Source organism: Cryptococcus neoformans, chromosome 3 (assembly GCF_000149245.1).
Source record: "Cryptococcus neoformans var. grubii H99 chromosome 3, complete sequence".
NCBI lineage: Eukaryota > Fungi > Basidiomycota > Tremellomycetes > Tremellales > Cryptococcaceae > Cryptococcus > Cryptococcus neoformans.
This window is the reverse complement of record NC_026747.1, coordinates 857501-872843: the sequence shown is the minus strand read 5'-3', so window position 1 is coordinate 872843 and position 15343 is coordinate 857501. Positions and strand designations below refer to the sequence as shown.

The following is a 15343-nucleotide window of genomic DNA, read 5'->3' as shown; positions in this document are numbered from 1 at the left end:
TGATACTACTGTCACCGCCCATGTGACGTAAGACGTACGATGTTGTAGGAGGGCACTTGCGAGGGGAAGAACCGCCAAGCGGCGACGGCCAACGTGTGCCACCTGATAAAAATTGATTCCGCTCGGCGAGCCCCGTCGATTTTGCTTTATGCGGAAACTCAAAGCGCCCACCACAACATCATCTCCATCTTCTCAATCCGCATAAAGCCATCCATCCATCCGGCCATGTCTTTCTCACCCCCACAAGAATCCCCGAATCTCCCATCCCTTGCAGCAGCTTTAGCCGACACTAGCGGAGCTACCCAGACCATCCAAATTGCCCCAGAACTCATCGGTGACGGTGGTGCACCTCCTGACCTTCCTCGGCGCGAAGAGCTTCAAGGTCAACAACCATCTGATGGTGTTTCGCAAGCCTTTGGGTCATACCAAAGTTCATCCACAAGAGACGATGGATATCGCGGATGGTCAAATGGGCCTAATCCTCCTCCGAGGCCGCAGAATCCATGGGAAGAAGGATATCGCGATCATCCCTCCCATCCCGATCCCACAGTCAATCAGCAATACTCCTTTTCAGAGCAGGCTGGACCATCCATCTCCACGGAAAATATTGAAGAACCTCAGAAACCTCCGCGCAAACGCGCAAGGCAGTCCAAGCCTCGTGGGCACGAAAAAAATGGCGTCAACAGCGATGGTTTGCCGGAGGAGGGCATACTTGATTTTGCGCATCCGTCAGGGGACTTCAAACTTGGTCCAGTGTTCGTGCACCCACCCAAAGGAGTTGCTCAAGCGTGTGTTCGATGTCACAAGATCAAGAGAAAGTGTGACAATGCTCGACCGAGATGTGCAGGATGCAGCAGAGCCGATGTGGCGTGCGTTTTTGAGTTGAACCCTGCCACCGCCAGGTAAGTTTGGATATTGCAGTAATTTTGTAGCCGGTTAACCTTTTTATGTTCGTTCAGCTATGTCTCGAGCTTGAAGTCAGACAATGTCACTTTATCCGCTCAGATGGTCTCCGCCGCTGAACGTATCTCTCAACTTGAAGCTGTATTGGTCAACACTGGCCAGGAGATCCCTCCGCCTCCCCAAACACTCAAGAACATAGATTTTTCTGCCATTGCCGGTGACAAGTTCTCTGCGAAAGATGATGACGTATCGACTGAGGATGCAATCAAGAGGCTAGCGGAGAGTGCTTTGACCACAAGCCTCCGTAAGAGAAGACGGATGTCATGGTAGTAGTTAAATATGTTTGAATCGGAGAAATATGCTATCTGTGAGTCGTTTTTTTATGGAAGGCGCATGCCGCTGACAATTATGTCATCAAAGCACGTCTCGGGTATCCTGGGTTGACAAGATAATTGGGATCAAGCTACATTATTGACCAGCCGTACTGTACTCCAAGTTTGTAGTCTTAGCCTCGTCATTTTATATATCGCCTTTCATCATAAATGTACGGTCGTATACCCCATCGTTTGCTTACTCAATTGACATGCTATCATCAGTTTAGAGTCTGTTGGACGAGATATATTTCTTGAGGTAGATCCTTGACTTCGGACACGTTATCATTAGTGTGCTTTCGGCTGTATATATACTTTTATATCAAATGGCTATCTGTCAAGTAGTACTCTATACTGCATGATAATCACGCTCCCTCCGTCTTGAAGTATCAAAATAATCCCACTACGACCTGCGAGGCTCACTATGGTTGCTTCACTCACTGCCGTGCAGCGGACCCATCCGCCGAACTACTACTGCCGGAAAAGTTGTTTGTGATTGTTTCATATTCACCGAAAGTTCCTCTAAAAATTGCCTTGTGTAGAGGTGTACCCAAAATCAACCCTATACTATTGCAAATGTACTACGACCTGTATCTTCCGTTCCCACTCCCACCTTCTCAGGAAGATACCAACTCCAAAAAGGCCAAAAAGGGAAAGGGCAAAGCTCCCCTACCTCCCCCTGCCGTCTCCCGCGCAGACTGCTGGGATGGCTTGGAGACCTCTGCCAGAGAGAGCGTCGCCAAACGAATAGCACTGACGGGGCATTGTGAGTAACATGTGCTTTAATAAAATTTTGTCCTTTGGGCTAAAAAAAAATTGTGCAACCAAGTGGGCTATTCGGTCGTGGGGTGCACTATCGCACCTGGTGAACCATCAAATCAAGTTCTTCCATCGCCGTTTCAAATAGGACCCCCTTATCCCAGTCTTGATCCTCGATTCGCATCTCCCAGCGGCACATCACCATCCTCTTCTTCTTATGGGAATGTTCCCCTGGTTCAAGTGACACGGTATCATATCAGACTGGATGACGGAAAGGCCCACTGTCTGGTGAGTTCTTTATCCGTTTTTGAGCGACTGTCAATATCCCAACTCATCTCTATATCTATACGGACCAAAGACTGCCCAAAACACGAGTGCTCTGAGGAATTACGACATCCTCTCTGTCTCTCCAACGACTGATAAATCATTTCAACTGGCATGTACCGACCTCTCAAATCCTGGGCCTAATCAGATCTCAATAATCACCCTTCCCCTTCATGAGCGGGCCTTTACCTTTAGGTTCAATCGTAAACAGATGCGCCAAGCACAGCGGAATGGAGTTGTTGTAAGTCCCGTTATCGTAATGTTATTCTATTTGCATCTGTTGATAAAGCAATTTATCAGTTTGAACTCGTTTATTCTGCCGCCCTTTCCCCCCCAACGTCAACACCCCTTGACGTAGCCCGTAGATTCCGACAAAACTTTCTTTCAAATGCACGGGAAGTGATCAGAATCACTGGAGGAAAATCAGTCATTTTCTCAAGTGGGCCTGGAGGCAGTGAAAATGGATTGCGGGGATGCTTGGACATTGTCAATCTGTTCGTTTTTTTTCCGTTTTACCTTTTCTTTTTCATTTTTTCTTTGCACCTTTTGGTTGCTGATATAGGGCGGCGGGTATCTTAGTGGCACTCTGATTGGGATGCCGGCAAATCTAGCAAGGGAAGCAGTTGATAAAACGCCAAAGATGGTGTTGCTTCGAGCACGTGAGTCTGGATGGGATCATTTCCTCTTGTTTTTGTGGTCCCCCCCCAGCTTACGTAGTTATGTTTTGACAATGTTAAAAGAGGCACGCAAGACTTTTAAAGCCATTATGACCATGCCAGTACTGGCGCCTCCATTAGCGGATGCAGACACATCGATGGAAGGTACATCGACAGGAGATGTACTGAATAAGCGAGCTGCAGACGACGGCACAAAAGATGCGGTGGTCAAACGGTCTAGAGTAGGCATGTAATATGCATTCATCTATTATATTGTTATGTCATTTTTTATTTTTTTTTTAAATGAGAGTTTGGATTTGTGCAAAAGTGCCGCAAAAGCCAACAATCATCATGATCATGATCATCATGATCATCACCATCATCGTCACGTCGATCCGCGTAAATGAATCACACGAGATACTATTTGATCATCCATCTACCGACCAATTCCATGGCCTTTTCATCTCCCCTGGCTACTTGCTCGCCCTCTGCACCTCCAATCACGTCTCCGACCATCTCCCAAGGATCTCTCCCACCGCCCCATTTCAAGACTTTTTCCTTGAACGCTTCACCTCCTTCCCTGGAGAGTATGTCCGCCGCCGCCGCAGCAGCATTATTGGAGTTGGTGCGCCCGCGCGCAAACAGTGATGACCAGATCTTGCCTGCGATTGCACGATCAAACAGATAGGAATAATAAGTCGCGCCGTAGCCGTACAAGTGTCCAAACTGCGTCTGCCACGCCGTCCCTCGCACGGGTGGGATCACCCCTACTTGGCTTTGCAGCTCGTTCCAGACTCGGGTAGAGTCAAGTTGTTCGCCGTGCTTGATAGAGTGGTACTTTTGGTCAAGCAGCGCCATCAGGATTTGTGAATGTGTTTCGAGGGCTTTGAGGGACTGGTCGAGTTGCAGATGCGCTTGGATGAGAGGGATCGGTAAAGGTTCGTTGGTGGTATAGTGGGTGGCGAATGTGCTGAGGACAGCTGGGGAAGAGATAAAGTGCTCCATGAGGATGGAAGGGAGTTCGACAAAGTCGGTGGCACATCGAGTACCGGACACATTGTGAAACTCTGTTTGGCCGATCATTGCTAATTACATAAGTGTTGTTAGTTTCGAATCATTGGTGTTGGGAATATCTTACAGTGGATAGCATGCCCCATCTCGTGGAACAGAGTCTCGAGATCGTTCCATCCAAGCAACGCTGGGCCGCTTTCTTCAACCGTTCCAAAGTCCGTGGTGAGCACAACGATGGGAAGTTGGTATCTGCCCTCTTTGCCATGTAACGCTTCACCTTTTACTTCCATTCCTTTACCGAGATGTTGATCCCATCCTGGAGGCAGGCCATCGCCTTCCAAAGGATCATCGTCCACCCTTCTCGAGCAGCGGACGGTATAGTGTGCTGCGCCCGCTGATGGCTTACCGGGTCTTGAAAACAAATCGCAGTAGATCACTCCTATTCGTTTACCATGTTCGTCCATCACGTCCAATCGCCTCACCGAGGGGTGCCAGACTTCGCCGTGTGAGACAGACACGGGTCTGAAGGAGATGCCGTAGAGACGCGACAACATTTGCGAAAGGCCAGACATGGCTGTGCCCACGGAGAAGTAGGGTGTGATGGGCGGTAAGGATCCGTTGGGTAGTAATGATGCAGCATATTGCTCTGCATAATGGTCTCTATCCCAAGCGTACACGGTGGGCAGTTGAGAACCAGTGCGGGAGACTGTGGAAAGGGCCTTGAGGCGTTGGAGAGCGGCAACGTCTGCTGCTGCCGATGGCCGGTGGTGTGTCGCCAGAGACGTGAGGAACTGTAAAACGTTTTGGGGCGTCTTGGCCATCTTGTCGGACAGGGCGACATGGCCCCATGTTTCCTTTCCAAGCACGTGGGCGAGCTCTGCTCGTTCCTTCAGCATTGTCTCCAACACATGGACCCTGTCCTTGTCTTCCCGCATGGAGCCGATATACACCAGGCGACGAGCTTCCTCATTGTCTGCATATCTGCCGATCATCTGTGCTTCCCACGAGCCGGGCGCGAGGAGTACGGGACCTCTGCGCTTTTTCCGCGGTAACGAAGCCACAAATTTCGGGCTGAGCCCGGCGAGCAATACGTCTGGTTCTGGTATTTCTATAGGGGTATCCGTCGAGGGCCCGGCCGAGACAGAGGAGAGGAAGGTTCGGCCGAGCGCGAGGATATTGTCAGAGTGGCGGACGAATTTGGCACGGACGCTGGGGGGCAGCTGTATGCCGGAGCGCTCAAAGTCTGAGAGAAAGGTCTGTGCGACTTTGAGCTCGGCGGGCGACAGCGGGTTGCCGGGGAATTTGTGCGAGACGGTTGCGATGAGGGCCTGGCGGGTGGATGAGCGACGGGACGGACGCATGGGACGGCAGGCTGGGACTCACGTCATAGAGTCCCCTGTTGGTATTGAGCTCGTTCATGAAGCTGCACAGGGTCTCGTACGTCTTTTCGGTCTCCTCGATCCAGCGGGGGTCCGGATGGACGTTGCGCACGAGCTCGCACATGTCGATGACGCCGCAGAGGACATCGCTGAGACGGTCGAGGTTCTTCACCACGTGGCGGAGCTCTGCGGGGTCGGGGTGGGCGGGGGCGGCGGCGATGCGGGCGACGAGGGCGTGGGCGTGGAGGACGGTGCGGCGGGTGAGGGGCGGGAGGGCGTCGGGGGCGGTGAGCGGCGGGAGGCCGCAGAGGGGCGCAGGGGGCGCGGCGGCCGGGGGCGGGAGGGGGCGGTCAAAGTGGGGCGCAAGGGCGCAGGGGGCGAGGGAGGAGAGGGCGCGGCGTGTGGTGCGGGGGAGACGGAGCATGGGGGGTGGGGGAGTGGAGGGAGGAGAATGTGTCGAGTAAATAAATCGCGGCGCGTGCACGCCCGCTGACTGCACACTGCATGTCTGCCCCGCTATTCACCTCGTCCTCGGGCGCCGAGCTCTCCCTCCAGAACGCTGGGGGGCATCTCTCGCGCTGGTTCGCCGCGGTGGGACACACCCCCGCCTTCGAGTTCCACCACAGCGACGCGCCCCCCGCCACGCTCTGCACCGTCCGCCTCCCCGACCTCGGCCCCCTCACCTCGGACCCGTGCCCCAACAAGTCCCTCGCAAAGCAGTCCGCGTCCTTCCGCGCAGTGAGGCTCCTCCTCGACAGCCACGAGCTCGACGACCGCTTCCAGCCCACGCCCGCAAACACCCGCAGGCCGCCGAGGGACGATGTCATGGCCACAAAGTCCAAGTGCAACTACCGCTGGGAGAGCAGGAAACTCTTGATCAAGGACGAGCTGCCACAGGGAACCGGAAGCGGCGACTATGCGTACCAGGCCACTCCCCAGTTCTGGAAAGAGTGTCCGCCCTTTGCGCCCGGGGAACAGGTATATGCCTCCGTCCTCCTGCTCTCACCGACAGCCGAAAAGACGTACGACCATGGCGAATGCAGGCCCATGTGCTTGCTCACCAGCAGACCCCTGCCGTTATTCGAAAAGTACGATACGGTCGACGTGAATGTCGGCGTAGGGGAGCAGCCTACCCACCGTGGTTGCGTGAGGATGATCAACGCCGGACGCCTAGAGAGCCTCGACGACGTCAAGCTCGGTCAGACACTGAGATTCACAGTGCGGCTCATGAGGGCTGAACTGCAAAGGCTCATCAAGGCAGATCTCCATCATATCAAGTGGTTGTTGCTACCCCTCAAGTATGGGTACTCTCCCACTAAACAACCAGGTCTGTTCCCGCTTGAGGATATCGCTTGGGAGCAAGTCCAAGCTATTGCCGATGGGCCACTGACAGTCCCGTTCACCTTCAAAAGCGGGGATGACCTCTGCGCGCAATGCTTCGATGCCATGGCCTCTGCGAATTCTGAACTGACCCGCCGAAGCTACATTACTGCTGTCCGTCACGACCTCCATCCCAACTCTCCCCATCCAGAACGACCAGAAAAGACCATCCTGCAAGTGATCCAAGGCGAGAGCTGTCTGTTTCCCCAGCTCGTACATCGCAAGCAGCCCATCCTCCAAGTCGAGACGGCGTGTCTCGCCAAAAATGGCTCATATATCACTACCTCTACCACGCCTTCCGAACAGCGTTCAAAGCAGTACCTCATCCCAGAGTATGAAAATCGTCACTGTATCCCCGCCAGCATCTTCCGCACCCTCACCGCCTTTCCCTTTTTCATCCACCAACTCGAATGCATGCTCATCGCATACGAAATGTCCACCAAACTGTTTGGTTCATTGCTCCATCCCGAACTCGCTCTCCAGGCACTCACCGCCCCATCCTCGCTAAACGTCACCCCATGGACCTATGAGCGCCTCGAAATCCTTGGCGATACCCTCCTCAAGTTCTTCATCACCATCCACGTCTATCTCCACGGTGGAGGTTCAAACTCTCGAGAAGACTCGTTGAAAGTATGGCAAGATAGACACAAACTTGTCAGTAATCGCACACTCACCGCCAACGCAATCAAGCTCGGGCTCGTGGAATTCGTGAGAGATAAACGGCTTAAAGTGAAAGACTGGGTACCACGAGATTGGGAATTAGAGCTGTTACCGCGGCAGATTGCGCCAAAGAAGGCTGTGCAGACAAGTAACGATGGTCCAGAAATTAGGAAACTGGGAGATAAGGCAAGTTTTGCATTATATTATCATCTGTTAGCCAAGTCTTGACCATTTTTTTTTTTTTTTCATTTTCTATAGCTCCTAGCGGATATTGTCGAAGCTATCATTGGAGCCTCGTACGGCAGAGATAAAAACTTTGACAATGTCATCTCCACGTTGATACATCTAAATGTCCCCCTCGATCTTTTCAGTACTTGGGAAGAGATCAAACATGTGCTTCCCCTGACCGACGATGAACGTGATACCGAGAAAGATGGGGCTGGTGCCGAAACCGAAACGGGAACGGATTCTTCCTCAGCGTTTGAGATTCTGGGGTACAAGTTTAAGAGTAAAAGGAGGTACGAAGATGTCATTGTGAGCTGATTCTGCAAATTTTTTAAATTTTTTTTTTGTGTTTGTCAGAACCAAAATTCATGTGTATCCATCCATCTGACATGGGTTATCTCAAATCTCACAGAGTATGAGTAATCGGCCTGATGCAAGGCGGATCCGCGAAAACTACAAGATGCTGGGCAATGCGATCATGGATCTTCGTGAGTGTATTGGTTTTCTTCTCCAGACTCCCGGCCGATTTTCGTCAAAACACAAACTAAAGCTGGGCGGATAGACGTCATTGAATTCCTGCTGGAAAAGTACCCTGAAGAAGGACCCGGTTCTTTATCCAACATGAAAGTATGTCCGTCCATTTGAATCGTGTATGATGGCCCAAATCACTGTTGCTAATGCACAACAACCTGTAGACGTTTCGTACCACAGAGGTATCTTCATATATATATATATAGCCTTTCACCAATCATACCGCTGACGGACATGAACAGGGACTTCGATGCGCGCTAGCGACCGAGCTAGGCCTACAAAACCTCCTCAAGGATGGTGATGAAAGGGCAGAGAGGGAACTCGGTCGTGCTACATACTTTATGCGTGATGCAAAGGCTCAGGCGGATGCTGGCCTTTCAGAAGATGAACAAGGAGGTATTCACTATTGGGATAGTGTTGCTGTCAACCATGTGAGTTTTGATCGTCATTTGTAAAAAAAAAAAAAAAAAAAAAAAAAAAAAAAAAAAAAAAAAAAAAAAAAAAAAAAAAGATGGAGCGATTGACACAACGGTGTCCAGTTTACAGGAAGCGTTATCGAAATTATATACGGTGCTATTTTCCAAGACTCTGGTTTTTCCCTTGAACATACCCAGAGGATATTCGATAACCACGTCGTGCCTTTTATCGAAAAATATTGCAAAGGTCCCAGTGCAAGCGACCTTCATCCAAAGGGCCTGTTGACTAGATGGATGCAGGCCAAGGGCTGTGCATACTGGAAACTAGATGCAGTCGGACCGAAATTATGTGAGGGTGTCGGTGAGTGTGTATTCCTCGGAGGAGGGGGGTTTTATTTGAAAGCTGAAAAACAACGTAATAGTTACCTGCCACGATCAAGACGTGGCGCGTTGCAAGGCTTTCACTACGCATGTGGCGGTGAGGAACGTATGCGAAGAAGCTATAAAACGTCTGCGGGATGAAAACCGTATTAAAGATATTTGCGACTGCCCGTCGTTCAAAGAGGTCGTCCCCGAGGACAAGATGTTTAGGAGAACGAGATGATAAAAGTCTCTAGGGGTGTATATGGAATCGGTATACTATATGAATATATATATGTTATACAGCGATAATTGCATTTTCGTTCTTCCCGTTGCCATATAAATTACAGTAGTAGATGTATTTCGTTGCTCACCCCGGCCAGTTAAAGTGATGACGCTGGAGTCTGCGGGGGAGATAAAATCATTTGTTGTTGTTCTCAAAAGTTGGCGTTTCGTATTACATCCGTCGTCCGAGAAAAGAACTGGACCTCCAACTGGACCTCCAGCTGGGCCTCAAGGGATATGAATAGATTTCTGTAGAAGTATATAAAGGGGAGCTCTGTCCTCGATCTTGATCTTCTTCCCCTCGAAGATTAATATTTCATAAGTTACTTTGCGAAACGTCCTCGAGCTCCCAGTGCTCGCTCTCGTCTTACCTTGCACCACCTTCGACATAAACTTACTCCATTAGTATATAAGCTTGCTTGATCTTCCCAAGCGAATATACCTCCGTCCTATACCATACGCCAACAGACAAGTGTCAAGAGGTATATCATACATATACCTCATTGCTTAGTTAAACTACGGCTTTCTATCTCGTCTCCAAAGCCGGACCTTGTTGGGGACGAGTCGTAACATTATGCAACCATCCTAGTATTGAGTGTAGCCTATGGCTCGCTATGGGTCTTTGTATTATAGGTCTCTGTAGCAATGGTGTAACTTGTCATTGAAACCAGGCATCAGCGCAGGAGACTGGGGGCAGAATTGGAGATCAGGTTTGTGTGATCGAACTCCTTTACAATCTAAGCCTAATCCTCATTACAACTCTCCTTCTCCCGGCTCTTACCTTACATTACGTAATACTCCATTCCCGTACCGAACGGCCCAATAGCACCACAAAGGCCAAAGCACCGCCATCCAAGTCTAAAGTCTAAAGTCTAACTTGGTTTTTCCTTTTCAACTTGGTTTTTCCTTTTTGTTCATTCTATTAGCATTCAATCATCCACTCATTCAAATCACTGCCTCAACCATGTCCTTCACGCCCGGTCATCCCGCTAACGCAACATATCCTTCGCCCTTGTGCTATGTTCCCTTCGATATCAACCAACTATATTCAGTCCCTAATGTGGTGGCCATCAATTCTCTTTCTGAAATACGTAAAAGAAATATGCTTGAGCAACTAGGGATGGCTGCTCGATATCGGTCGATCGCAGACGAGTCGGACGCCCGCGACAGTTACTTATTTTATTTCTTTTCCTTCATTGGTTCGAGCGACACACCGCCATATTTTCAATATGGTAAGTATGATATGTCACGTCAGGAATTTATGGGACGACAATGGTCCGATATAGATGTGGTCAAAGAGTTCGGACGACCGGAAGTGAGTTCTTTCCTTTCAAGATATTAGATGAGCTCAAAATATCTGACACGTTTCGATATCTTTTCTAGACGGCGAAAAGCGCAAAAGATGGCCGTGCGTCATCCATTCCTTTTGATAGATCGATATCTAAAATTAAATCCATTACTGAAACGTCGACCGAGAAGGGGGCGACCACACCGGATTTCGTGTTCAGGGTTCGTAGAGGCGGTGTCCTTGAAAAGGTCTGCGGCGTAGGCGAACTAAAATGGCGTACTGAATCGGAAAGAGAGCAGCAGCGCAATTCTTTCTATTACGCCTGCAAGGAAGGCATTTTCCAGTCCGTCTGGTATGTCGTCACTGCCTTCGACCTGTTTAAGTGCCGACTCGGATTTACAATTGTCGATTGGAGCTTCTGTCGACTAGCGATGATGATGGATGAGGCGGGCAGGAATGTTGTCGTCTTGGAGGCCAATGATAAAGCTGTGAAGAAATTCCACTCTCAATATGGAGATGCCCTTTCGGCCAACGACTTGGATAATCTTGAAGAGGTCTGGAGCGATATGCCCAATACGCTGTTTACTGAAGACTGGGAAATCGATCAAGAGGCTAGAGATCGCTTTGAGGGTACCATTTTGCTCATAATTGCGGCAGTGACATCGGATTTTTCTCCGGTCTCCCCACAATCATCGAACGATAGTCCTTTACCTCTCGGCATTCCAAGCGAGAACCACGTCCATGTGGACGGTCATGCCAAAGAAGGGGCCATCTCATTGCACCATAGAAAGCATTACCACGGTAGACGCTACAGTGTGAAGGCGAAGGTGACCGAAAGTGCAGATGAAGGTGGTAACAAGAAGGGGAACGCCAGCGACGGTGCTAGTGGCGGTGGTGGGGGAGGCTTTGGTGGTGGTGGAGGTTCAGGCAATGGCAAGGAGGGTGGAGGATCAGGAAATGGAGGCAATAGAGGTTTGGGTGGGAATCCGGCTCCACGAAGGTCTTCGAGGCTGAATTCAAATGCAGCTCAAAACAATCCACCCAGCAACAGGCACAATAATGTAGCTAACTTTGATGTTCTGAGCAAGGCGGAATCTACGGAAGAGATCGAGGAGTATGGGGAAAAAATGGAGGAAGATACGGAAGAGATGGACGAAGGTACGGAAGGAATGGAAGAAGGTACGGAAGGAATGGAAGAAGATACGGATGGCCATATGGCGAAAGAACTGGTGGATGCTTGGAGAACTCGTATGTATCGTCTCATTTAGCTTCATGAACGGAGTGGCTTATGATACTAATTTATCTCAGAGGTGTCCATCGCGCGCATGAACGAGGGGCTCCAACCTGTTCCTTACGGTCCTCCTTCCCCTTCAACGTCTGGCAAGTTTTCTCTCCCCCCTTCGTATGCAGAGGGCCGTCATCAATTCGCAGCGTCGAGCCAAGCTTTCGTCCCACTCCTTACCCCTCCTATTTCACCTGACGGCGCTAAGTTTGGCGGTTCCAACCATGACTATCGTGCGACCCAAAGCACCGTTGACTTTTCCAAGGCTATCGAGGACTTGTCTCGGGCTATCGAGCTAGATGCCAGTGGTCATAAGCCTTTTTGCCTTTCAGAAATCGGCGAGGTTGACATCTCAGAGGACGATGATCCGGCTCTTCAGGATCCATTTGGCCATAGTAAAGAGCACTTTCCTCGCGGATTGAGTTTCCGACTCTTGACGCGTGGAGAGATGGACATTGTCTTCGCGAGGGTCGCCTGTGGCGATTACATCTTGAGGGAAGGATAATATGAACCAGTTGCTGGGTAAGTTTGATGGGAGGGCGTTCGGATTGGCATTCACAGGAAGTCGGAGACAGAAAGCGGCAATGATAACGATTTTCGGCCATTTACGACCACTTACGATTAATGACGACTCTTCTAGTTATTCACAAGTTATTTGTTTTAGTTGTTAGTTGTTATAACACATGTACATATATTCCTCGTTCGAGTTCCTTCTATCCAGATCCGCCTGGACAGCCGGCGTATATAAATGTCACACACCCATAGGGAGTGTTAAATTCTTCTCTCTTTCCTCCAAATATGTCACGAGCCTGCACGAAGTATGTAGAAGAAATAAGAGATCATAGGAGGGAGTTACGTAATGAAGGAAAGCAAGATTGTTTCAGATAAGAAGGTCCAGCTGGACCTCCGATGGGCATGTAGTTAATTTGTTGGAAGGCAGTATTGACTGAATTCGTTTCATCAGTCCATGATAGAATCAGCAACAGTCTTTTATGCATGGAAATTATTAAATAACAGCAGAGGTAAACCATGGAGTGCACAAACTGAAGGCCTGCCGTCCTCACTTACATCATGCATGAACTGGATCCTTGACTTCCAAACGTTATGATAATAATTTGAGCTTGCCATTAGAAGTGATTTCTATAATATATTAACGGCCCATAAAAGGTCCCTTGCAAGCTTCACGGTATATTTGCAGGTCATATCAATGGCAATAGAGAGTTTCCAAGGTGTACTCCAGGTTTCATAGGCATTTAAGGGCCCTTGGGAAGTCAGCAGCTGATTTGGGATAAATATGCCGCGGCCTGGGCAATCAATTGCAATCCCAAAAAGGCGCGGCAAGGTGATTCGCGACTTTCCGCACGTTACACAAATTCCGCTGATGCATCCGTCGCTCTTCCGCACACAAAAGAAAACACAACCCGGCCCTGCAGCCCATCATGACGGAGGAATCATCCTCCATCATTGCCGACAACTCGACAGCCACCAAATCACCCACCACATTCACATCTCCTAACGGTACAGTCCTTACTTTCCAATCAGCCGGTAACTACCTCTCTTCATGGCTTCAGACCATAGGTCACTCGCCAGACTATTCAATGGAAGATGTTCTCCCTGAAGGCTATATACCTCCCCCTCTTTCAAAAAAAGCGGCTAAAAAGGCAGCGCTAGGCGACGCCAACGTCTATGCGGGGCCACCTCCCGGGTCTATGCGGGTATGTACCGTCAATCTCCCATTTTACGGACCTATCCGTTCCACGCCATGGGCCAACAAAGCTCTCGCCAAGCAATCAGCATCTTTCGAGGCTGTCAAAGAGCTCCACAAGCATGGGGAAGTCGACGATAACTTCCAGGCTACTCCACTCCGACCGAAAAAGAAGGGAGATACGAAAGGGACCAAGTCTAGGTGTCATGACACATGGGAAATCAAAAAGGCTGTCATCAGGGACCAACTGCCTCGTCCAACAGGCGGTGTAGGTCATGGCCATTACGATTACCAAACAACGCCAGAGTTTTGGAGTACGTGTCCTCCCTTCAACCCCCGTTCACTGCACGCTTCTATTTTGCAGCTCTCACCGGCTGGGGAGGGAAAATATGATCATCCAGAATGCAGGTTGATGTGCATGTTAACAAGCAGACCTCTTCCCGTCTTCAAAAAGTCCAACCAGGTTGAGGTGCGGATGGCTGTGGGCGAACAGCCGCCTCTGTGTGCTACAATGAGAGTGATAAACGGGGGCAAGATGGACACCTTTTACTCGGGAAAGCTCGATCAGGCATTGGTGTTCACAGAAAAGCTGATGAGGGCAGAAGTACAAAAGGCTTTCAAGACGGATTTGCGAAAGGTCAAGTGGCTGTTACTCCCTCTTCGCAGAGAGTACGTCCCCCCCACAAAAGAGCAACTAGTCGCAGGCAAAAGCGTATCTTTAAAGCTCGATGATATATCGTGGAAGGAAGTCGACGCCGTCACTGATGGCGCGTTGACATTGCCCTTCACTTTTGATGATTATGATTCCCTCAAGCGTGAGATTGTTGACAGCTTGGCAACCGCTCCTTCCGAGATGTCGCGTCGCAGTTACATCATTGACGTCCGTCAAGACTTACATCCTCTCTCATCCCATCCCGACGTTCCCGGAAAGACGATTTGCGACGTGCTCAAAGAGGGAAATGTCACCTTACCGCAACTCACTGAACCTTCTCAACCTATTCTCGAGGTCGAAACCGTAAACCTCGCCAAGACAGGCTCATATATATCTACGGCAGCTATGGCAGCTGAAGAACGACCCAGACAGTACCTCGTCCCAGAATTCGAACATCGCCATTGTATCCCCGCGAGTGTCTTTCGAACATGTACCGTCATTCCCTACTTCATCTTCCACTTGGAATCGATGCTTATCGCAGAAGAGATGTCTGCTAAAGAGTTCAACTCCATTCTCGGTCCCGAATTGGCTTTGCAGGCTATTACGGCGCCTGAAGGACTCAATGTCCCCAGGTGGACGTACGAACGTCTAGAGATTTTAGGTGACACACTTCTCAAATTCATGACCACTCTGCACTTCTATCTCTTAGGTGGCGGAGCGGATTCTGAAGACGATATGAACAAAGTTTGGCAAGATCGTCACATGCTTATCAGCAATCGTACTCTTACAGCCAATGCTGTCAAGCAGGGATTGGTCAAATACGTAAGAAACAAAAAGTTCAAAGTGAAGGATTGGACCCCGAGGGACTGGGAACTCGACCAGCCGCCAGGACAATTTGCACCTAAAAAGGCAATGCCCACAAGCTTCGACGGACCTGAAAGTAGAATGTTGGGTGATAAGGTGAGCACCTTGGAACGCTACTGACACCATGCAGCTAACTGATGCTTGTGGGTGGGAAAAGGTCATTGCAGACATTATTGAAGCCATAATTGGAGCGTCTTATATGCCCAACAAGGATCTTGACAGTGTGATTGCCATCCTGCACAACCTGATGGTACCTCTTAATCTTTTCAAAACCTGGGACGATGTCAAGCAT

The 15343-nt window shown here is 49.9% G+C and overlaps 6 protein-coding genes; 5 read left to right on the top strand and 1 right to left on the bottom strand.

Moving 5' to 3' along the window:
* Positions 1-106: 106 nt before the first annotated feature.
* On the top strand, positions 107-1678 carry CNAG_02739 (hypothetical protein). XM_012192709.1 has 3 exons: positions 107-902; positions 960-1270; positions 1324-1678. The coding sequence occupies exons 1-2, from the start codon at positions 226-228 to the stop codon at positions 1231-1233; spliced, it is 951 nt and encodes a 316-aa protein (XP_012048099.1). The 5' UTR covers positions 107-225; the 3' UTR covers positions 1234-1270; positions 1324-1678.
* Positions 1679-1778: 100 nt separating this feature from the next.
* CNAG_02740 (hypothetical protein) lies at positions 1779-3291 on the top strand. XM_012192710.1 has 6 exons: positions 1779-2040; positions 2104-2321; positions 2392-2598; positions 2658-2851; positions 2937-3016; positions 3098-3291. Exons 1-6 carry the CDS (start codon positions 1851-1853, stop codon positions 3265-3267), a joined length of 1059 nt encoding a protein of 352 aa, XP_012048100.1. The 5' UTR covers positions 1779-1850; the 3' UTR covers positions 3268-3291.
* On the bottom strand, positions 3251-6772 carry CNAG_02741 (mitochondrial intermediate peptidase 1). XM_012192711.1 has 3 exons: positions 5408-6772; positions 4152-5352; positions 3251-4098 (listed from the first exon to the last, which is right to left on the bottom strand). The coding sequence occupies exons 1-3, from the start codon at positions 5825-5827 to the stop codon at positions 3434-3436; spliced, it is 2286 nt and encodes a 761-aa protein (XP_012048101.1). The 5' UTR covers positions 5828-6772; the 3' UTR covers positions 3251-3433.
* CNAG_02742 (hypothetical protein) lies at positions 5257-9354 on the top strand. XM_012192525.1 has 8 exons: positions 5257-7629; positions 7702-7977; positions 8081-8156; positions 8231-8295; positions 8364-8381; positions 8442-8630; positions 8739-8976; positions 9038-9354. The coding sequence occupies exons 1-8, from the start codon at positions 5908-5910 to the stop codon at positions 9217-9219; spliced, it is 2766 nt and encodes a 921-aa protein (XP_012047915.1). The 5' UTR covers positions 5257-5907; the 3' UTR covers positions 9220-9354.
* Positions 9355-10125: 771 nt separating this feature from the next.
* On the top strand, positions 10126-12335 carry CNAG_02744 (hypothetical protein; the record flags this gene model as incomplete). Its single annotated transcript, XM_012192524.1, has 3 exons — positions 10126-10575; positions 10644-11796; positions 11857-12335. The coding sequence occupies exons 1-3, from the start codon at positions 10225-10227 to the stop codon at positions 12333-12335; spliced, it is 1983 nt and encodes a 660-aa protein (XP_012047914.1). The 5' UTR covers positions 10126-10224.
* Positions 12336-13133: 798 nt separating this feature from the next.
* CNAG_02745 (hypothetical protein) overlaps positions 13134-15343 on the top strand; it is a 3603-nt gene continuing 1393 nt past the window's right edge. Inside the window, exons 1-2 of the mRNA XM_012192523.1 lie at positions 13134-15147; positions 15209-15343. The exon at positions 15209-15343 is cut by the window's right edge and continues 132 nt beyond it. Of these exons, the coding sequence (XP_012047913.1) occupies positions 13270-15147; positions 15209-15343 (2013 nt within the window). The 5' untranslated portion in view covers positions 13134-13269. The remainder of the gene's footprint in view (positions 15148-15208) is intronic.